Genomic DNA, 22,883 nt, shown 5'->3' on the forward strand with positions numbered 1-22,883 from the left:
GGGGGATGGGGAATCAGGGATGGCAAGACAAAGGGCAAGGTATGCAGGACGTAAGAATTGGAAAATTATTTGCTGAGAACATATATGTGGATGTACTTGATTGAGACAATGCACAGTGTATTTTGGATGGAAAATTCATTTGTGTGTTGTGATGGTGTAAAGTGAATTAATAAATAAATTAATTAATTAATTAATTTTAAAAAAAAAACCACCGGGTGCGGTGCGTGCGTGCCCAAGATCCCAAGAGGAGAATGGAGGAGAAGGGACTGTGGTGTGAAAAAAAAAAAAAAGAAAACTCATACGGAGCCTCAGATAGGCAGTCTGGACTTGAATTGCAGCTTTAGGCTCCATCTGGTCGTAGTTATTGAGTTATACAGCATGTATTTATTGAGAACATCCTACACACTGGGCACTGCTCTATTTGTAATAAATATGGCCAATAAAGGCTCTCTACCCTCAAGTTGCTTACTGGCTAGTGGCGTGCGGACAGACAGACATGTGCCAGCCCCTGATGTGGGCTGTGATAGAGTGAGTGGGAGGCATGGGGCTACTCTCCATTGTGTGAATGAAGGCCTCTCTTCGGAAGTGACACTTAAACTAAATTCTGGAACACAAGATAGAGATAGACCTATAAAGATCTGCAGAAAGAATGTTCCAGCAGAGTGAGTAGCAGGATCAGAGGCAGGAAAACACTTGGAATATCTGAAGAACAGAATGAGGACAGAGAGTGAATGGAAGAGTTCAAGGAGGCAGGGACTGAAAGGCAGACAGAAACAGATTAATTGAGACTCCTGTAGGCAAAGAAAGGAGTTTATGTTTTGTTCTAGGCGTGATGAGGATCCACAGGAAGTTTAAAACAGGGACGTGACATGATCTGACCGGACTTTTTAAAATTTTATTTGTTAGTATTATTATTTTATTTGCTACAGGTCACATGCACTCACCAGAGAGACAGAGAGATAAAGGGAAAGTAAGAAGCAAGCCACCAGGTCCAGGACTTGGATCATGGTTGGCTATGTGGGAGTCAAGCGTCTTAACCACCATGCCACCTCTGGCCCCTTGCCCTGTATTTTTAAAAAGACAGCACCATTGCTGTTAGGCTATATGAAGCTAGACAAGAAGTAGAGAGTTCACGCAGAAGGTTCAGGGGAGAGATACTGGAGATGTGTCACTCTGAACTCCACTTTTTTCTTCCGGCAGCATTCGCCCTGTGTGTGTTTCTACGTTCAGATCTTCCCTCTGCATAAGGACACCAGTCATATTGCATTAGGGGCCCATCCTCATGATCCCACTTTAGCATGACTACCTCTGTAAATACCCTATTCCAAATTAGGTCCCATTCTGAGGTACCAGTGGTAGGACTTCAACATATCTCTTTTTGGAATAAACACCATTCAATCTATAATGAGGGGTCAAGACATGGAAGAAGCCATGTTAATGAGGATGAGCACACTGAAAGCAGAAATGTATATGCAGAAACGAGGAGGAAGGACTGCAGGGCCCGAGTGCTGGTGATGGTGAGAGGAAGGAGTAGAAGACAAGTAGTATCCTGGAGCAAGAGCAGGGACAGTTTAGCCCTTGAGATCAGGAGGACAGAAAGCACACAGGTGAATAGCAGCAGATCTGGTTCAACATCTAGTCATTCACTTAGCAAATATATATTGAGAGTCTACTGTATGCCAGGTATTTTTCAAGGCTTTGAGGACACAGTAATGAACAAGCCAGATAAAAACACACTGCCATCTTGGAGTTTACATTATAGTAAAGGAAGAGAATGAGCAATATAAATAAGTAAGATGTATTTATTGGGTTGTTGGGAAAATCTTGATGCATTTTGCATAGAAAAATGTCATGACTTTTCCGACAACCCAGTGGTATGTAAGGTAGTGATACATGCTAAGGAGAACAATAAATAGGAATGAAGGTGTAAAATGTTAATAAACAGGTTGAAATGTTAGATAGGTTAACCAAGAAAGATAGGTTTTGAGAAAAGGCCTGAAGGAAGAGAAGCAGCTAGGCAAGAATATCTCCTCTCACCACTTTTTTCTTCCCCTTTAAGACTCATTTTTTTATCTTTATTTATTTTAATTTGACCAGAGAGGGGCAGAATGTGTGTGTGTGTGTGTGTGTGTGTAAGAGAGAGAGAGAGAGAGTTTGGGAAGGTGAGAAAGCAAGCTGCCAAGTTCAGGACTTGAACGATGGTCAGCATGTAGGAGTCCAGCACCTTTAACCACCATGCCACCTGCTGGCCCCCATTTTTTTTCTTTCTTTGTTTCTCTTTCTCTCTCTCTCTCTTTTTGTCAGAGAGTGTGTACACTTGCAAAAGAGTAAGAATGAGAGAGGAAAAGTGAGAAAGCACTCCCCTTGGTAATGGTTACACCACAATCCCTTTTCTTCATTTCTCTTTCCAGTAAGGATTTTAGACATGCATACATATGTGCCCAATGTGTTTCTCAAGCTGCTGGGCCTGGGACTCGAACCATGCAATCGGCTATGTGGAATCCAGTCACCTTAACCACCATGCCATGAGCTGACCCATCTCATCTCAACACTTCTATTCAGTATTGTACTGGAAATCCTAGCTCGTGAAATAGGGCAATGAAAAGAGATAAAGCATAAGACTGGGAAGGAAGAAATAAAAGGGTTCTCATTCACAGATAAGATGACTGTCTGTGTAAGACTGACAAAAGCAAAAAATGGGGCCAAGCAGTAGCACAGCAGTCAAATGCAACACTCTGTGAGGCTCCCATGGGAAGGTTACTTGTCTAGTCTAGAGACCTCCCTGAGTGCACCAGGCGTGTGTATGCCACAGTCCAGGGCTGGCTGAAAGCAGGGGATGGATCGCAGCATTGAGAGTCTGTCTGAGTGCCATATCTCTGTCTCTCTGTTTCATAAAATAAGTGAATAAACTTTTCAAAACAAAATAAGAACTCCTAGAACTGGTGAGTTTAATAAGGTTGTGGGAGATAGAGTCAATATCAAAACTCAACTGTATTGCTACATATTAGCAATTGAACAATTGAAAATTAAACTTTAGAGAAAATTATCTTACTTCCAAAAATACTTTTGTATGAATCTAACAAAACATGGACAGAATCTGCATGCCCAAACAGCAAAATAGTGATTTAAAAAAATCAAAGAAGCAGGCCAGCCAGGTGGCTAGATCCCTCATGGCCAACTGTGTGGCTTGAGTCTCAGACCTGGCAGCTTGAAAAACATGCCAGGTGCACATGTGTGTGCCCAAAACCCCAAGAAGAAAGTGGAGGAGAAGGGATTGCAGCATGATCATCCTCCCTGGAGGGGTACTTTCTCACTTTGTCTCTCCCTTTCTGTCTTTCTTCAATGAGTGAACACACCCTATAGCAATTTTGAAAAAAGGAAAAAAATTGTCAAAGGAGGTCCAAATAAATAGATATACCATGTTGATGGATTGGAAGACTCACCAAACCAAAACTGGCAATTCTCCCCAACTTGATCCATGTATTTCACGGGATTTCAATGAAAATCCAAGCATGATTTTTTTTTGATAAATATAAACAAACTACATTTAAAATGTATATGGAAAATCAAAGAAACTGGATTAACCAAAACAATTTTGAAAAAGAATATAGTTGAAGGAACTACACTACATGATTTTAAGACTTACTGCAAAGCTGCAATAGTCAAGACAGTGTGGTATTGGTGAGGAGACATGTACAGATCAATGAAACAGATCCACACAACGTAACCAATTGATTTTTTAAAAATTATTTTATTATTATTATTATTTCATTTGCTATAGGGCACATGCACTCACCAGCGAGAGACAGAAAGAATGCAAGAAAGAGAGGAGAAAAGTAAGAAAGCAAGTCGCCAGGTCTGAGACTCGAACCATGGTTGACCATGTGGAAGTTCAGTTCCTTAACCATCACACCACTTGCAAGGCCCACCAGTTGATTTTGGACAAAGGTGCAAAAGCAATTCAATGGAGAAAGCATAGTTATTTCAACAAGTGGTTTTGGAACAATATACTTACATACTTATGCAATAAACTCATTAGAAATAAATCAGTGCAAATCTCACCCCTATTCCAAAATGACTCAAGCCAGATCCCAGATCTAAATCGAGAATGTAAAATTATTGAATGTCTATTCCCACACAGTTATACACAGACTTGGGTGCACTCTGCCTACTGTTAGTCTTAAACACTCCTGCTCAATTTTTTCTTTCTCATTTGGAAGTTCTTCTCTTCAGGAGCCCACCCTGACACCCACAGCAGTTCAGATCAGCATCCTGAGCCCACCTCTGGGTCAGTTGTCTGCCATCATTTTTCAGTTTTGCTTCTTCCTCACATCCTCCCTCTACCCAAAAGACCTTTCCTCAGCATCTTACTCATTCAGGCATCCCACTTCCACCTCTCTCTTCTTTCCAGTGCTGCAGAACCAGGCTTAGACTGCCTCATTACTCTCAATGTAGTATGAGATTGCCCAATGATTGCCCATTTTTCTCTGGTCTCCTACTTTGGAATTTTTTTCCCAAGAAGCCTTTCTTAGTTAAATGAAGACTTTCCCCATGCCGACCTACACCACTTTCCTGACTTTTCCTTCTATGTTTGCTTGCATAGACATAGTGTTTCTATTGCCTGACTTACTGATTTGTATGCTGTTCAACACTTTGTGTTTCCTTTGCACATTTTGGGGTTTGGCCCTATTTATTTGTCTCTGGCCATTCTGGGCTGGAACTTTCTTTTATTCCTTCTAGAAAGTACCTATGAATAGCAGTACATCTAGACAGATCCTAACTACAGAAGTATATATTGACTGAGACATGCTCTCACATTAAATAGAAGGAGGCAGGCTCTGTGTGAGGAAAAACTTGCTCCCAGGAACTCACTCAGCAGAGCTTCCCTTTCAGAAGACCTGGGCACCATCCAGGTTTGTGGCCCTGAGACTTTGTTGTTTATTTTCAGCTCATCCTGCCAGACCCTTTTTCTGAACTGCCCTGTTAGGGGAATAACAGTTAAGTGGAAGATGAAAACTCTGAGAAGTATTTACCAAAAGGTATCCTTTTAAGAGCTTACTCCTAGAAGCAGGAGACAATCAGCAGCAAGGATTTCAGTGGTCACGGCGTTATAGTGCTTTGCAGCTATTATAAGGTGTGTGTGTGTGGGGGGGTCATCTTGTCCCCCTGTACAAATAAAAAGGGAAACTAATAGAAGCCAAGAAAAGGATGGGCCAGCAGGTGATATGGTGGTTAAGGCACTGGGTTCCTAAATGGCCAACCGCAGTTCAAGTCCTGGACCTGGTGGCTTGAAAATCATGCTGGGTATGTGTGCAAGCATGCCCAAAACCCCAGGAGGAGAATGGAGAGTGGGCGGGGACTGAAATCTCCAGGGGTGATTTCTCACTTTCCTTCTCTCTGTCTCTCTGGTGAGTGCACACTCCCTATGGCAAAAACCTTAAAAAGAAAGAAAGAAAGAGAAAGAGAAAGAAAAGAAAGAAAAGAAAAGAAAAGGAAAGGAAAGGAAAGGAAAGAAAAGAAAAGGAAAACAAAAAGGAAAGAAGAAAAGAAAAGAAAAGAAAAGAAAAGAAAAGAAAAGAAAAGAAAAGAAAAGAAAAGAAAAGAAAAAGAAAAAAGAAGAAAGGAAAAGAAAAGAAAAAGAAGGGAGATCAGGGCCGGCTCCGTGGTGCAGTGGTGATGTGCTGCTCAAATTATGCTGGATCCACAGGGAAGATCACAAGGGCAGTCCCCTGGTCACCCTGTAATGCCACGTGTCTGTACCTATGACCCTGGTTGGCTGGGAAGGTTAGGAGCAGGAGTAGGGAGGGCAAGCAGTGAGAGTCCTATTGGAGACGCTGTACCCACTCCCCCAACCCCAGCTCTTGCTCTTATGAAAGAAAGCAACTTTCAATAAAAGAAGAAAGACTTCACTGTTGAGGTTTCACGGCAGAGGAAATTCCAAAGGAGAGACCAGAGCATCCTTTGACAGGATGCAAAGGGGGCATAACTCAGTTCTAGGTTCTGAAGATTTTGAGGTTCAGAGAATGTTCCTCCTGGTGCTACTTCTTTTTCTTCAAGTGCCTCCTAAGTTCCTGACTCCTTTAAAACCTCCAAATACTATTTGGAAGTCAGAATTCATGATTCAAAGATAGAAATGAATTTTTCAAGTTCCTTCTGAAACCTCCTCTTCTGTCCCCTACCCTGAGCCTTTTGAACTTTTCTCTAGTTTACTAGTAGCAAGTGGAACATTCTCCAAACAGGAAAATATGCCATGAAACCTTGTTATAACATCTTTCCTTTTAATGTTTTTCTACCTAGATCATTCAGTTTGAAAAGTCCCAGCTGAAGGGTTAGAAAGCAGTGTTGCTGCCACATCGAATTTTCACACATAAAATCTTCAGAGAATTTTCTATCAACAGGAAAATTACAAAGAACATTTCATCATGTCTGAAGTGGCCCATCTACAGGCAAAAGAAGTAGCTGCAAAAGTATGAGAGAGGAGGGACGGACCGAGGAGTCGAAACGGTCGGAGGCTTTTACGGCTGTGGCCTGCCGGAAAGTGCGTATGTTATGTATAAAAGTGGATAATTTCTATGGCAAATGAGAATGGCCAATTCTTTAAGAGGAGAAGTATTGAGTCTTTATAAACATCTGCTGTATCTTGGACGAGACTATCCAAAAGGAGCAGACTATTTAAAAAGCCGTTTGAAGAATGCTTTCCTTAAAAACAAAGATGTGAAAGACCCAGAGAAGATCAAAGAACTTATTGAACGGGGTGAATTTGTGATGAAAGAGCTAGAAGCATTATATTTCCTTAGGAAATACAGAGCTATAAAACAAAACAAAAACAAAAACAAAAACAAAAACAAACAAACAAAAAAGTATGAGAGAGGAGCACAGAGAATCCATATTGACTACGGCTGCTTGTTGACCTGATGTCAGTGAGAACCTGGGAGCGAGAATGTGCATCTCAGGTCCAGGCATCTCCACCACCAAACATGGGGGTGCACCAGCAGGAGGGGCCCCTGGGTAAGGGCTACAGAAACCTGGAAGGAGCCTTGTCTCCTGCAACTCTGGGCCTCATGAGTTCATTCCCTATGTTTGTTTTGGAGAGAGGGAGAAAGGGAAAGGGAAAGACACAGCGAGAGGCCTTTTCTGACAGAGTCTTGCTACAGTGTGTCACAGTCCTCCTGCCCCAGCCTCCCATTGGCTAGGATCACAGGCACATGCAACTGACATGTTCACACTGGGAACTGAGCCCAGGCGTCCCGTGGGGTTTCCAGCCTCCCTAGCAATGGTGCTGTCTGTGCACTACTGCAGTCGGGCCTCCAAATTTTTAAATCTCTTCAGTACTCTGGGATGTACAGCAGTACTCCAGGATGTACCCTGGATTCAAGAAACAGGAAAACGCCAGTTTGATCACTATCTTTCATTTCATATTATGGATGCACACACACATACATTAATCCTCTCAACTTCGATAAAAGATTAAACCACGCCCCAATATTGTTTCCCGATATCCATTCATGAAGGGATTGTTATCTGCCCAGAAACCCAGAGGAGGCTAACTTGAAAAGACAGAAAAGTTAGCCTGGAGTTCTCTGATAAAGCAAAGGACAGGAGCAGTTTAGCCATCTGGAAACCTCAACTTAAGTGGAAAGACTCCTTCAACAAAGAAATGAAAGGTTTTCTATGCATTTTAAGGGGACTTCTCTATCTTTTGGGAAAAATATTACTGTGAAGTGGGGTGGATATACAGAAAAGGATCCGAAACATCAATAAACAGCGTTTTACAGCACGAACGCGAGAAGCAAACATCCATGTAACCATCACCAGGAGCGGGAGTCAGCACATCGACCGGGTCCCTCAGGAGTCTTCTTAACAAGCATCCTCTCCTATGGAAGTGAGGAGTCTAGCACTGAGCCTCTTTGTAAGGCTGGGGCTAACAGCCTCCAAAGCTTCCCAAATTTGATCGTTTCCCCTCCCTGTAGTTCATTTCCCAAAAAAGGTTCATAAAGTAATTGTCCATAATATCTATGTTCGCTGAACTAGTACCCAGTTTGATTTTTGATATAACAGCTATTGAAGATTTTGAAGCAGGATAAATATAACTTTAATGTCAGAATAAAAATGTTTCTCATTCACCAAAAATATTAGCATACTCTTTTCCAAAACACAAGGATGTGTGGGACCTTGCTTTTAAACAAGAATGCCAAGATGTACTTCATAAGAGGTAAGCGCCCAAAGCCAGCATTTGCAATTTCAGCAAAAACATCACAACCAATTTTTGTCCAGGGAGGTTTCCCACCTTCAAGGCTGTAATATAGGAAAGCTAAAAAATATAATGTGGCGTGACCATCCCCTCTGGGGGAGATTTCTCGCTTTCTGTCTCTATGTCTCTCTCTGTCTGGCGAGCACATGCACCCTATAGAAAAAAAACCTCTCCTATATATATATATATATATATATATATATATATATCCCCATAATATATATATGTATGTATATATTACGGGGATTTTTAAAAAAGAATTATTTTATCTAGTTTTATTTACTTATTTACTTATTTAAATTTGACCAGAGAAGGACAGAGCAAGAGAGAGACAGAGGGAAAGTGAGAAAGCAAACCACCAGATCTGGAACTAGAACCATGGTCAACCATGAGGGAGTCCAGCACTCCTAACCACCACGCCACCTACTGGTCCCAATTATGGGAATTTTTATAGTTTAGACAATTAACATTCCAACATTTAACACAGGATGTAGATCACTTAGAAACTGAGTTTTGATTGCAACTCTCATGGCCAGGAGATAAATTAATGCCCAATTCTAGATGGAAAGGCAAAATGGGCCAGCCATAGCCTGATGGTTAAGGTAATTAGATTCCACATGTCCAACCATGTGGTTAGAACCCCAGATCTAGCAGGCTGAAAGACACTCTGGGCGTGAGTGTGTGCATGCTCAAAATCTCAAAAGGAGGGGGGAAACGGAAGAGAAAAGGTTGCAGTTTCAGTGTGACCACTACCCATGAGGGGGTGATTTCTCACTTTCTTTCTCTCTCTCTCAGTATCTCTCTCTGGCAAGCACAGCTATGCTCTGGCAAACTAGAAAAAAAAAAGTAACAATCTTTTTTTAAAAATTACTTTGTATTTGTTTATTTAAAGCATTAACTTGTCTATTCATATGTTGTGATTTTCAAGCTGCTGGGTCTGGGCCTCAAACAATGGTTGGCCATGTGGGAATCCAGTATCTTAACCATCACAGCACCTACTGGCCCACGATCTTTATTCTTTTCTTTTCTTTCTTTTTTCCTTTTTTTTTTTTTTAATTTAAATTCTGCTATCGGTGCATGCACTCATGGAGAGTCACAGAGGAGAAGGCAAGCACCCTTGGGGTTGGGGTTGGCTACATCACAAGCCCTTCTCCTTCCTTCTCCTCTTGAGATTTTGAGCACACATATATGTGCCCTACACATTTTTCAAGCTGCTGGATACAGGATTGGAACAGCACTTTCAGCCATGTGGGATCCAGCTGTCCCAGTAACAATCTTTAAGAAAAATGTTTAAAAAGTGAAGGCTAAAGAAAAAGTTCTGGTTGCTTTAGGGCAAAGCCACACTACCGTTGCCTCTACGTTCTCTCCTTGTTGCCTCGACAGTGCCGCGTTATTAGAAGTTGTTCTATAAATGTCTCTGGATGGAATACGTTTTTCAAGAGTAAATTCCAAAAGAAGAAAACATAATCACGCTTATTAGTTTTGACATTTCTCTGTGGTTTCTTAATTATACTCCACATGTAAAGAAAAGTTTAGGATTTCAAAGAAATCATTATGCATAATATGCAATCAGGAATACAAGGAAGCTTGTCAGGATATCACGTTTGTTTCTAGCCTTATTTTCCACTTTTGTTTCCTCCAGGTGGTGTGAGTGCAGTTTCAAGGCAAAATTCGGAAAGTTACAAGACAGGAGGAAAGCTCTCTGGGAGAAGGCAAAAAATAAAATGAAAAGAAAAAGACGCGGAGGCTCTCTTTGTTCCCGTTCCTCCCCTCCATAGGAGAGTCTAGGGGGAGCGGAGCTTGCTGCAGAGCCTGACTTTCTACATAGCGACACCTAGTGGCCCAGGCCGCAAAGTAGTTTTTGTTCTGCCAATGGGTGAAAAATCGGAAATTCCAAAGTTCAACAATCTGCGGAGTCGTTCCACATATTTACAAGAGGAAATAAATGCCATGAGGCGTCATTTGGGTAGACTGTTCCAGAGAGAATGTCCCTTAGTGATATCGACGTTGCCCGAGGAGTGTACACCTTTTAAGTTTCCGATGAGCATGACGAGCCAGCTCTGCCCACACCTACCCCTGTGTTCCGAGGAGTCCATGAAGAATTAAATCTTGGCTGCTCCCAGGAAGGTCTGGAAAGAAACTGGTGAGCAGCCTTCTGATGGGCAGCTGCTGCTATTGTATTTTTGTCTATAGGAGCATATTTGAAGAAAGTTAAGAGCCTGGTTTCAACTTTCCATCTAAGTTAAGAGAAAGCAAAGGTTGTAGGCTGTGGCTTTATTTTTTTAGCCAGGTTTTCATTCCCCCACAGGTTGCTAAAATCAGAGCTCATAGCCACTCTCTTTTAGCATGCAAAGATCCCATGTTAGACACAGATGCCAATGATTTCTAGAGAGTTGTGGAAAGGAGAGGAAAAAAATGGATAAACAATGCTAAAGAGGTCTCTCCCCTCCCTCCCTTCCTTTCTCTCTCTATCTCTTTCTTTTAAATTTAACAGAGAGCACATGCACTTGCCAGAGAGACAGAGATACAGAGAGAGGGACAAAACATCCTTCATTCGGATGTGATCACATCACAATTCCCTCTCCTCCAATTCTTCGTCCTTCTGGTATCTGGGGCACATACGCACTTGTGCATGGTGAGTTTTTCAAGCCACTGGGTCCAAAACTCAAATCACATAGTCGGCTATGTGGAATCTGGTTCCCTTAATCACCGGGCCATGGATCAGCCTTCTCCCCTTCCTTTCTTAGAAGCATCCCCACAGCTGTTTCCAGACTTAACCTCAAAAAAATATTACTACCTTTCGAGTAGAGCTATGAGAGAAATCAGTTGGCCACCCAATTAAAGATAGCAGACTCCCAGACAGGCAGGACAGCAGAGACCCCAAAGTTCTGTTCTTTGGCCCTGGTTTTCTGCTTCACGGCACGAGGGCTAACTAGGCAGCTAAGTGGAAGTTGTCTATAAGTGGGTAAAGGCATGCATTAGGACCGTGATGGGCCTGCTCCACATTAGAGGAGGGGGGGCAGTGACTGGGTAGGAAGTTGGACAGGTGACATCTGAGAACCCCATGATCAGATGGTCTTTGATTTGTCACACTCCCTTCACTTGGGGTCATATGATAATGATTCCTAATGATTCTAGGTAAACTGAGACTACCCTATAGTGTTTAGCATGAATTGATGATAATATACGATTTTATAAATGGAAGAATGAAAAAAGGCAAGCAGAGAGAGTGAGACGTCTAAGAGCAGATGTGGAACGCGTACACAGGTGTGCATGTACACACATGTATGTATACTGAGGCTGTGTGATCAAACCACACACACACAAAATCACTCTTTTTCTTGAACCTAGTTAGACCCTTATCCTTACTTTCCCAAGTTTACGGCTATTAGTGTGGCCCTGGCGGTGTTTAGATACTAACTAGAAAACACTGCCTGGGCTTGTGCAGGCATCAGAGGGTCAGACCTGTCAGAGGGTACCAGACCTGCCAGAGGGTTCCCAGGTACCTGTTTTGGTCAAAGGGATTGAGAAGAGTTGCCGAAGAAGCTTGTTTTCTGATGTTCTCAGGACTACAACCACATCAGCAGGGAGAGTGTCTCTGTTTTTCTCAAGAACCCCAGAAGCATCATATAATACCTGCAACACAAAGAGCAAACGGCAAGTTAGCCAGGCCGACTGCCCGTCACTGGGGCAGTAGCAAGTTGTCTGGTCAGTCATTAATCGACCTCTGTATAGAATCCGTCCTGACATAGCCACGCTTTTGAACCAGAGCACCCATACGGGGAAAACATTGTAATTCTGGCAGGTCAGTTTATCTTAACTTCTTTTCCAGTTGCTCTTTGAGGAAAAGAGTCCTATACAAGTACAGCACATTAGAATTATTAAATCATATTGGTCTCTCACTAGGCACAAAACGTCTGTCCTAGGATGTAAGCACTATTATTGCCTCCATTTTGCTGGTGGGCCAATGGAAGTCTAGAAAGAGCTCATAGATTTCACAAGTGGTAGGCAGGCAACAAAACCAGGCAATTTGGCTCTATGCTGACAATGGTTGTTCGCTCACTGCCTCCCAAGATGCTCACGGGATTGACACAGAGGGGAGCTAGTTGAGAGAAATTTCTTTAAATACCCACCAAATAATCCCTACAAATAAGAGCTACGAATAAGCTCTGAATGGTAAATTAATCCAACAAAGAACACAGAGCCCAGAGAGAAAAGAATCCTTTTCCCTAAAATTAAGAAAAGAGAAGGAGATAAAGAGGGAAAACTGGTGGATAAGAGATAGGTGGGACCAGCAGTTGGCGTAAAGGCTATATCGCTGGACTCCCACGTAGTCGAGTCCCGGACCCTGGTGGCTTAAACTCACACCGGGTGCATGTGCGTGCGTGCCCAAGATCCCAAGAGGAGAATAGAGGAGAAGGGATTGTGGCATGGCCATCCCCCCAGGGCGGGGCGGGGGGGTGATTTCTCGCTTTCTGTCTTTCTGTCTCTCTCTGTCTTCCTGGTGAGCATACGTGCCCTACAGCAAAAACCTCTCCAAAAAAAAAGAAAGAAAAGAAATAGGTGTAAAAGAGGACAGACTGGGGCCAGCAGGTGGCATAGTGGTTAAAGCCCATTCCCACATTCCCACATGGCCAACCGCGATTCCAGTCCCGGACCTGGCAGGTTGCTTTCTTGCTTTCCCTTTCTCTCTGTCTCTGGTAAAGTTAAATAATAATGATGATGATGATGATGATGATGAATTTAAATAAATAATTTTAAAAATAAAAGGAAGCAACAGATGGAGAGCAGTGAGAGGTAGAAGAGTGGGAGGCAGAGGAGAAGGACGGGGAGAGGGGGTCAGGGTGGATGCTGGTATCTCATATCTGGACGGCATTAATACATGGTCAGACACCAATGCTAATATAAATTGAACTAAAGGCAAAAATTGGATTGTAATTTGTAACAAAAACATAGCATAGATACCATAAAGTACTATGTGGAGAGAAGCAATCCATGCCATAATATTAGAATTACCTTTCCAGTAGCATCCTGCTAGGCAAAATTAATTACAATGTTGCAATGTGAATAGGAAAGATAATTTGATACATCTTAAGTAAAAAAAATAAGCTGAAATGTCTTTTATTGAACTCCTACCCATTTTCTGGATGCAAGGCTGCAGCAGACCTCACAGGAACCAATTAGCCGCAACTCAAATGGCTCCTTTGGGAGCAAACCTGAGCACCAAATTGTTGGCTATGGGACTAGAGTTTCCGGAATCTGTCACTCCCTAATCTGCTTTGGGAACTTGAAATTAAGACTGAAGCATAATGCATGAAAAAAATGGAAATTTTAGTTAACATTGTAAAAGTTTCACATCTGGATGATGAGTGAATTTTTTCCCCTTTTCATTTAGACATTTTTGGTGGCCTGTAGACATATGCTTAAAGTGCTAAAAATTGAACCCCACTGTGCTGTTAACCCTCCTCCATTACCTACACGTCTCCAAATGACTTCAGAACGTGCACGTTCACTGTTAAACGCTGTGAAAAGCTGTAATATGTTTTCTCTCTGGAGAGCTGTCACTTCTAGGCCAAACCTCAGGTGAGAAGCAGATGGCAGCTCTGTGGGCCACCTCAGTGAGAAACTGTCTCTATGCCAGAGCGACTTTCTGTGGGCAGCACCACTGAGAAAGTTTGGGAGTTATGGTGAGTTGTTCAGGAAGAACTAGAAGGAGAAAGAAATCTGCAAGCAATGTCATGCGTGGCACAGACAGGGCATTAGGGACACCTACCCACGGTCAGATTCAAACCTAACAAGCATCGCCCGCCTCACCTTTCCAGCGTAGTGCTGAACGCCAAAGCACAGCTCCACTCCTTTGGGCCTCCAGAAGTATTTGCATCGCAGATTATCTTCAAATTTATCTGCGTGGATTTGCAAGTTGGAAAGTTACAATATGAATTGTTTGCTCTTTCAAATAAAAACACGCTCTTTGTGCCATCAGCAAGGCAGAGTAAGAGATTTCAGAGCAGCCTAACATATCACTGTATGACAGTATGAGAAAGGTCACCCATTTCGAGGGCATTTACGACGGCCTCCTTGTTTAGTTGCATGGCGCTGTCGTCAGTCAGGCTGTGCCCTAAGAGGATATGTTCTGCTGTCTCTAAGAACTGCTAGCAAGGACATTGGTGATACCAGAGGCCCTGTCAATTGACTTTAGAATCATGAAAATGTCTCGTGGATAGCAGATAACCCTGGTTTAAATCCATCTTGACAACTCGGGACAATACTACAGATAAAAGGAAAACCACTGAGAGTAACAATTTTGACTCTTAGAAGTGAATCTCTCCCAAAGATCAATTCTTCATCTGGAGAAAAGGCTTGAAATTTTCTAGGGTTCACGCAACAAATCATTGTGTATTGCTGTGGTTTGGAACCTGGCAGGGATGAGAACTGTGCTTAGTGTTAAAGGCATACAAGGGCGGAGGTTTCATTGTCCTGAAGATTTCACGATCAAAGCGAGGAACAAAGGTCATGTAAAACTGGAGATTTGAGAAGAAGGAGGTCAAGAGGCAAAGAACAGAGGGCCACCTCCTCGTCTCACGGGTAACAGTGACCTAACGAGAAGGCAACTTTCGAAAGACTAAGCTAGCTGAGATGCCCGAGTATGAGCCTGGAAACCAGGAGACTGGGAGAGGCTTCTGCACTAACTTGGGTTAGAGGGAAGTGAGTCTCTAGGCAAAGATAGGGAACGTGAGGGAGGGGAAGCAGGCATTGGTTATGGGAAACAAGAAAGGAAGGTGTGAAAATGCAAACATAGGGTAATAGTATTTGTGCTGGCAGGAAGGAAAGTGGGGAGAGCTTAGGAAGGGTGATAATTTGCTTTAAGACACAAATTCTGGGGACCAGCAGATAGTGTAATGGTTACATTACTGGACTCCCACGTAGTTGACCATAGTTCAAGTCCTGGACCCAGTGGCTGAAAGCTCATGCCAGGCATGCATGTGTGTGGATGCGTGTCCCCCTAAGATCCCAAGAGGAGAATGGAGGAGAAGGGATCGAGTGTGGCCATCCCTCCCAGGTGTAATTTCTCGCTTTCTGTCTCTCTGTCTGTCTCTCTTTGGTGAGTACACATGTGCCCTATAGCAAAAATCTCTCTCTCTCTAAAAAAAAAAACAAAAAACAAAAAAACCCAAATTCTGAGGCCAGCAGGTAACTGATTGGGCCACTGGACTCCCACATGAATGACTGTGTTTTGAGTCCCAGGTCTGGAGACTTTCTTTCTCACTTTCCCTGCCCCGACCCCCGATCAAATTTGAAAAATAATAATAATAATAATGAATAAAATAAAATAAAATAATTCTTAGAAAAAGACCCAAATTCTACCAGGACGTTTCAATTCAATTAAAAAAGATCTATACTGGGGCTCAGCAGATGGCGTAATGTTTATGTCGCTGGATTCCCACATGGTTGACTGTGATTTGAGTCCTGGACCTAGTGGCTTAAAACTCACGCCGAGAGCATGCGAGTGCATGCCCAACATCCCAAGAGGAGAATGAAGGAGAAGGGACTGCAGCGTGGCCATTTCCCTGGGGGGTTATTTTCTAGCTTTGGCACAGACAGGGCATTAGGGACACCTACCCACGGTCAGATTCAAACCTAACAAGCATCGCCCGCCTCACCTTTCCAGCGTAGTGCTGAACGCCAAAGCACAGCTCCACTCCTTTGGGCCTCCAGAAGTATTTGCATCGCAGATTATCTTCAAATTTATCTGCGTGGATTTGCAAGTTGGAAAGTTACAATATGAATTGTTTGCTCTTTCAAATAAAAACACGCTCTTTGTGCCATCAGCAAGGCAGAGTAAGAGATTTCAGAGCAGCCTAACATATCACTGTATGACAGTATGAGAAAGGTCACCCATTTCGAGGGCATTTACGACGGCCTCCTTGTTTAGTTGCATGGCGCTGTCGTCAGTCAGGCTGTGCCCTAAGAGGATATGTTCTGCTGTCTCTAAGAACTGCTAGCAAGGACATTGGTGATACCAGAGGCCCTGTCAATTGACTTTAGAATCATGAAAATGTCTCGTGGATAGCAGATAACCCTGGTTTAAATCCATCTTGACAACTCGGGACAATACTACAGATAAAAGGAAAACCACTGAGAGTAACAATTTTGACTCTTAGAAGTGAATCTCTCCCAAAGATCAATTCTTCATCTGGAGAAAAGGCTTGAAATTTTCTAGGGTTCACGCAACAAATCATTGTGTATTGCTGTGGTTTGGAACCTGGCAGGGATGAGAACTGTGCTTAGTGTTAAAGGCATACAAGGGCGGAGGTTTCATTGTCCTGAAGATTTCACGATCAAAGCGAGGAACAAAGGTCATGTAAAACTGGAGATTTGAGAAGAAGGAGGTCAAGAGGCAAAGAACAGAGGGCCACCTCCTCGTCTCACGGGTAACAGTGACCTAACGAGAAGGCAACTTTCGAAAGACTAAGCTAGCTGAGATGCCCGAGTATGAGCCTGGAAACCAGGAGACTGGGAGAGGCTTCTGCACTAACTTGGGTTAGAGGGAAGTGAGTCTCTAGGCAAAGATAGGGAACGTGAGGGAGGGGAAGCAGGCATTGGTTATGGGAAACAAGAAAGGAAGGTGTGAAAATGCAAACATAGGGTAATAGTATTTGTGCTGGCAGGAAGGAAAGTGGGGAGAGCTTAGGAAGGGTGATAATTTGCTTTAAGACACAAATTCTGGGGACCAGCAGATAGTGTAATGGTTACATTACTGGACTCCCACGTAGTTGACCATAGTTCAAGTCCTGGACCCAGTGGCTGAAAGCTCATGCCAGGCATGCATGTGTGTGGATGCGTGTCCCCCTAAGATCCCAAGAGGAGAATGGAGGAGAAGGGATCGAGTGTGGCCATCCCTCCCAGGTGTAATTTCTCGCTTTCTGTCTCTCTGTCTGTCTCTCTTTGGTGAGTACACATGTGCCCTATAGCAAAAATCTCTCTCTCTCTAAAAAAAAAAACAAAAAACAAAAAAACCCAAATTCTGAGGCCAGCAGGTAACTTACCCCGACCCCCGATCAAATTTGAAAAATAATAATAATAATAATGAATAAAATAAAATAAAATAATTCTTAGAAAAAGACCCAAATTCTACCAGGACGTTTCAATTCAATTAAAAAAGATCTATACTGGGGCTCAGCAGATGGCGTAATGTTTATGTCGCTGGATTCCCACATGGTTGACTGTGATTTGAGTCCTGGACCTAGTGGCTTAAAACTCACGCCGAGAGCATGCGAGTGCATGCCCAACATCCCAAGAGGAGAATGAAGGAGAAGGGACTGCAGCGTGGCCATTTCCCTGGGGGGTTATTTTCTAGCTTTCTGTCTGTCTCTCTGGGAGTGCACACACCCTATAGCAAAAATCTTTCTAAAAAAAAGATCTATACTTTTAAATATATATCTATATTTACCAGGTAGTCAAAATACATAAGGTAAATTCATTAAAGCACACTGATCTGATGACATAAGCCAAGTTCCATTCTAAGTGCAAATGCATTGCTTTGGAAAGGTACCTACCCACCAAGGTCTGGTCAGTTGCCTGAGGAAACCGACTTTCCTCATCCAGAAGTGCCAGCAGTCCCAAGGGTTTCTGGAGGAACATGTCCAAGAGTGGGCGGTTGTCCTCATACGCCACAGGAACGGCATCAATGCCCTCATTCTGATATTCCATCTGGAGGGAGAAGGACGGTGAATCTCTCCAGTCCAGACTTGCCTCGGTACCTCCAGGATACTTCAGCATGGACGTCGCACATCTGGCAACGTTGAATGTGTGTGGAAAAGGTGTGTTCCACGTGTAGGTAAAGGGATTTTCTGCATCTGACACTGTTGAAGCTGTGTTTAAGTCTGATTTACAGGGGGCCTAAGTAGCTAAAGCTAATGAAAGATGGCTCCCAAACATAGACTTGGGAACTCATAATCAGAGACTAATACGGAAAGAAAATAAAACTAAGTAAATAAATTCTGCAGTGACAAACATGATTTGAACCCTGAAGAAAGCAGATTTCTATCTTCTGAATCATCTAGGGTAGAAAACTGGAAAACCGATTCCCCAGGGAAATAAGAGAAGGGAATCTGACTGAAATGAAGTAGATTTTTGTGCAGGGTGGGCTGTGAGAGAAGTGCCCCACGAACTGACCCAGCTCCAGGGGTAAAGCCAATACTGGTCTTTTCACTCCATGTCTTTGCATTTATCTCATCATAGTTTGTGTCCTCACCACTATATGAAAATAATTATCCCTACACCCAACGGGTTGGTTAGAATGTTTCATGTTGCAATTCCTTCAAACAAAAGAAAGTGTAATAAAGCTTGGGGTGGAGCAGACCACTAAATAGGTCACTGCCCCAGGAAAGGGGCCCCTCTTCCAGGGTCCATTAGCTTCTCACTATTAAATTCACAGGGAAAAGACTTAATTTCTAGAAAACCAAGAACACACCTAGCTTTTTCCTGGCGGCACTCTCCAGGTACTGTGGGATCTAGTACACAGGACGTGGGGGCTGAGAATGGCTAGTTTGATAGTTAAAAACGTATGTCCGCAATTTAAGATCATTCTGTCATTTTGGACACACTTATTTTTAGTTAAATAAAGTAGAAAAAAATAGTATTTTGAGCAAAATGCATGAAAGCATTTTGAAGCAACATTTAAATAATTCACTTGTCACGAAACCCACTGAAGTAAAGAAATGTACCTTGGCACAGAAAACAAGACTTCTTTTTTTTTTTTTCCAGCCCAAATTTAGACTATTTATTTTGACAGGACCACCTTACCAGTGGTTTTTCTCTAGAGCCTTTTACTTATTAGACTGACTTGCAAATGTTTTCCTTCTCATGTGGGCAGCTTGAGACACCTTTCCCCAATCAGGTTTAGTTAGTTCAGAGTTCACTATTACCTGCTCGAGAGCAAAGACATGCTGGTTGAAATAGTACTGGATTTGCTCATTGGCGATGTTTATGCAGAGCTGCTCAAATGAATTTCTCTGAAAATTCTCAAATCCAAAAATATCCAAGATGCCCACATTCATTCCATCGTCTGCATTACTACATAAGAGAGAATAAAACTCTTCAGGGGAAAAAAACTTTCATCACAGATGATCAGCATACATGTGCCTGAGTGTGCATCTGCATGCGTGCCACCCACTAGTGGAAAGCAGTGTCCTGCCACTTTCAAGGGAACCAACAGCTCGTATCTGAAACTGTTCGTTCCTGTGGTCCTTCAACAGTATTCCCAAGTCCTTTAGATCATACTCAGAAGCTCCACAGATAAAACAGAGCAAAGAAGGACCAGTTTGTAGGGGCTGCAGCTGTTGCTCCTCCATTCTTCCAACTACCTGCTCACAAAGCTTCATTGGAAGAGTCTTTTTTTAGAATCTGATGCTGTCAATTCTTCCATAATATAGGAAATCCTTAATGCTCAGGAGATAAAAAGTAGTAGTAGTAATATAGCATGCCATAAAACATTTTATGAAACATCTTGTTTTATTCTAAAAACGCTATAAAGAAGATATCAGTAGTATTATCCTCATTCTACAGATGGGGAAACAGACTTAGAACATGTAGCTGATTAAGCTTCGTTGAGAACCCAGGTGCCCAGTTCCCAGCCACACCTACTCTCCTACCCACACCTCAGTGCTCTGTCAGTCACTGGCCTCTCAGCCAACACTTCCAGCTCTCCCAGACCTTACTGCACCGTTTAAAGGAGAGAGCCTGAAAACTTTGCTAAAGAAAACCTCAGAGAGGACCAAATGCTTTTTTCCTTGCAAACTCTAAGAGCCATTGATGACAGTTCTCCCAAGACTGCTGCTTCCTAGGGAAACTTGCCATATGTTTTTGTCTGGCTGCAGGAGCGTATTGATTCGATTCACAATCCAGCTGAAGAGCCTCCCATACAGGGCTTTGGACATGGCATCTCGGACATCAGCAGCCCTGTCTACAGTGTTGGCACGGACGATAGTCTCACCCCGGGTGACCACGCAGTGGGAGGTGAGGGCCTCTTGGAGCTCCTCAGGGCTGATGCAGAGAACAGAGGCAGCTGGAACAAAGAGTAAGAATGACACTGGGGGACTAGCAGATGGCATAATGGTTATGTTGCTAGAGCCGACTGCGGTTCAAGTCCCAGATGCAGTGGCTTAAAACTCACACCAGGTGCATGTGCATGCATGCCCAAGATCCCATGAGAAGAATGGAGAAGAGACTGCAGAGAGGCCATCCTCCTTGGGAGTGATTTCTTGCTTTCTGTCTCTCTTTCTCCCAGTGTCTCTCCAGCAAGCACACATGCCCTATAGCAAAAATCTCTTAAAAAAAAAGAATGACACCGGGAATTCATTCAGTCTCACAGCATTTATTCAGCATCTACTATGTGCCAGGCTCTATCTAGGCACATGAGAGTCAAAGATAAACGAGCTCGGATTTAAACCCCAAGAAGCATCCACACGGACACATGTCCCCCAAACTGTTCTGAAAGCCCTTCATAGGTGTTTCATGAACGAGGAGGAGATGGTCTTTTATCAGATAAGTTAGTGGACTGTGTTCTCCTCTTAGGTAGTCACAAAGTACATTAGTATACTTAAAGCCCTAAAGAGTGCTGCAGCTCAGGGCCAGCAAGTGGCACAGTGGTTAAGGCGAAACTCCCACATGGCCAGTCATAGTTCAAGTCCTGGACCTGGTGGCTTGAAAATCACGTCAGTTATCCATGTGTGCATGCCCCAAATCCCAGAAGGACCAAAATCCCAGAGGGAGAGTGAAGGAGAAGGGATTGCAGTGTGGCCATCCCCCCACCCCTCTAGAAGAGGAGGGTGATTCTCATTTTCTCTCTATCTCTGTCTCTCTCTCTCCAGTGAGCATATGTACCCTATGGCAAAAACTTAAAAAAAAAAAGTACTGCAGCTTAACATAAAAACGTTTTTACTTAAATCGGATTGTTTGCTTTTTTATAACTGAGGATTTGAGTTCTTTTACCACTGTAATTACCTGTAATTATCTGTGTAATTTAAAAATGAAACAGGTACCTGCTTTCTGTCCTATAGATACAAATGCAGGTTCAGTGGATTCTGAGTGGGACCCAATCTTACCTACTTTTTTCAAAAATTCATAAATGAATTTCAAAAGCATCCAAGGTTGACAACTACCACCCCAAAGTCCCCTGCCATGGAATTCCTTTCTGTAGAACACCTCATGTTCAGCGAATGGTAGGAACACTGATATTCCACATGGCCTCGTTCAGGAAAGACTGGTTAGTGAAAATGTCCAGAGCCAGTAGAAGAACCAGCAACCACCCCATTATATTTTACAGTCTTGAGAAACGTGTTCTTTGGCAACACAACACATAGCATCAAACAATTACCATTTCCCAAAGCTTCAGCATCGGGCACCTCGCTTTTGTCTGTCTGATGTTGAGATGAAATCGCTGCAAATTCAATGTTTCCAATATTCAAAATCCCAGACAAAATTCTATACACCGAGTGCACCTCCTGAAAACGACACCAAGAACCATGTGTGAAGGTCACTGCCCACCAAACCAATAATGCGCTAGCCCTGTATAGAACTTTCTAGTTGTCTACTAAAGTTCACTCTTCCCCTTTCCTGGGCATACAGATGAGTTCCCACCCTTCCTCATAGTTAGCAGTGGCTGTGTAGCTACATTTTAACAATGAAGTGAGCAGAATGACGTGGGCTACTTCTGGGTCCAGGCCTTATGGGAGGGAACATGTCTCCTCCATGTTTTCTTTCTTGTTACTGCTAGCCAACTGATGGCGTGGTGGTTATAGCACTAGACTCCTACATGGCCGGCCAGTTTGAGTCCCAGACCTGGCAGCTTGAAAATCATGCTGGAGGGAACCAACAGTTAGCGTAATGGCTATGTTGCTGAACTCCCACGTAGTCGACCGCGGTTCGCATCCCGGACCCGGTGGCTTAAAACTCACGCCAGGCGCATGTGCGTGTGTGCCCAAGATCCTGAGAGGAGAATGGAGGAGAAGGGATTGTGGTATGACCATCCCCCCGGGGGGTGATTTCTCGCTTTCTGTCTCTATGTTTCTCTCTGTCTGTCTGGCGAGCACATGCATCCTATAGCAAACAAACAAACAAAAACCTCTACAAAAAGAAAATCATGCTGGGTGCATGTGTGTGCATGTGTGCCCCAGATCATAGGAGACTGGAGAAGAAGGGATTGTGGCATGGCTATCCCCCTGGCTGGGAGTGTGATTTCTTACTTTCCCTCTCACGGTCTCTCTCCAGTGAGCACATGTACCTTATGGCAAAAACCTTAAAAGAGAAATTCTTGAGAACTGGAACTTTCAGCAACTCAGCCTCAACCATGCCATTGGGCAAGGATGCCTCAGACCAAAGATTATTTGGAATAAGCTGCTCTGCTACCTGCATCTCTTAGCTCTGAATGGTTATGTAAGACAGAATCGATCCTCGTTCTTTAAGTCACTTTGAACCTTTACCCTAATTAATACCAGCCCTCAAATTCAGATGTGGTCCTTTCATCAAAGCCAGAAAGGTATGTCCATCTCTTTTGAATAGAGCTTTTATAAAACAGTTAGGATAAGGCATTCATTGATAGCTAACTGGGATGAAGTTAAATGATGAAGTA

The 22,883-nt window shown here is 43.1% G+C and overlaps 1 protein-coding gene across 1 annotated transcript in view; it reads right to left on the reverse strand.

Moving 5' to 3' along the window:
* The window catches only part of MYO3B (myosin IIIB), a gene marked incomplete at its 5' end in the record, with an annotated part of 536,872 nt that overhangs the window by 290,186 nt on the left and 223,803 nt on the right, over positions 1-22,883 (reverse strand). The window contains 6 exons of the mRNA XM_006141497.1: positions 11,758-11,887; positions 15,913-16,001; positions 17,809-17,962; positions 19,180-19,327; positions 20,108-20,318; positions 21,630-21,756. Coding sequence (XP_006141559.1) covers positions 11,758-11,887; positions 15,913-16,001; positions 17,809-17,962; positions 19,180-19,327; positions 20,108-20,318; positions 21,630-21,756 — 859 coding nt within the window. The remainder of the gene's footprint in view (positions 1-11,757; positions 11,888-15,912; positions 16,002-17,808; positions 17,963-19,179; positions 19,328-20,107; positions 20,319-21,629; positions 21,757-22,883) is intronic.

This window comes from Tupaia chinensis, unplaced genomic scaffold (genome assembly GCF_000334495.1).
Source record: "Tupaia chinensis unplaced genomic scaffold, TupChi_1.0 Scaffold000056_1, whole genome shotgun sequence".
Taxonomy (NCBI): Eukaryota; Metazoa; Chordata; class Mammalia; order Scandentia; family Tupaiidae; genus Tupaia; species Tupaia belangeri.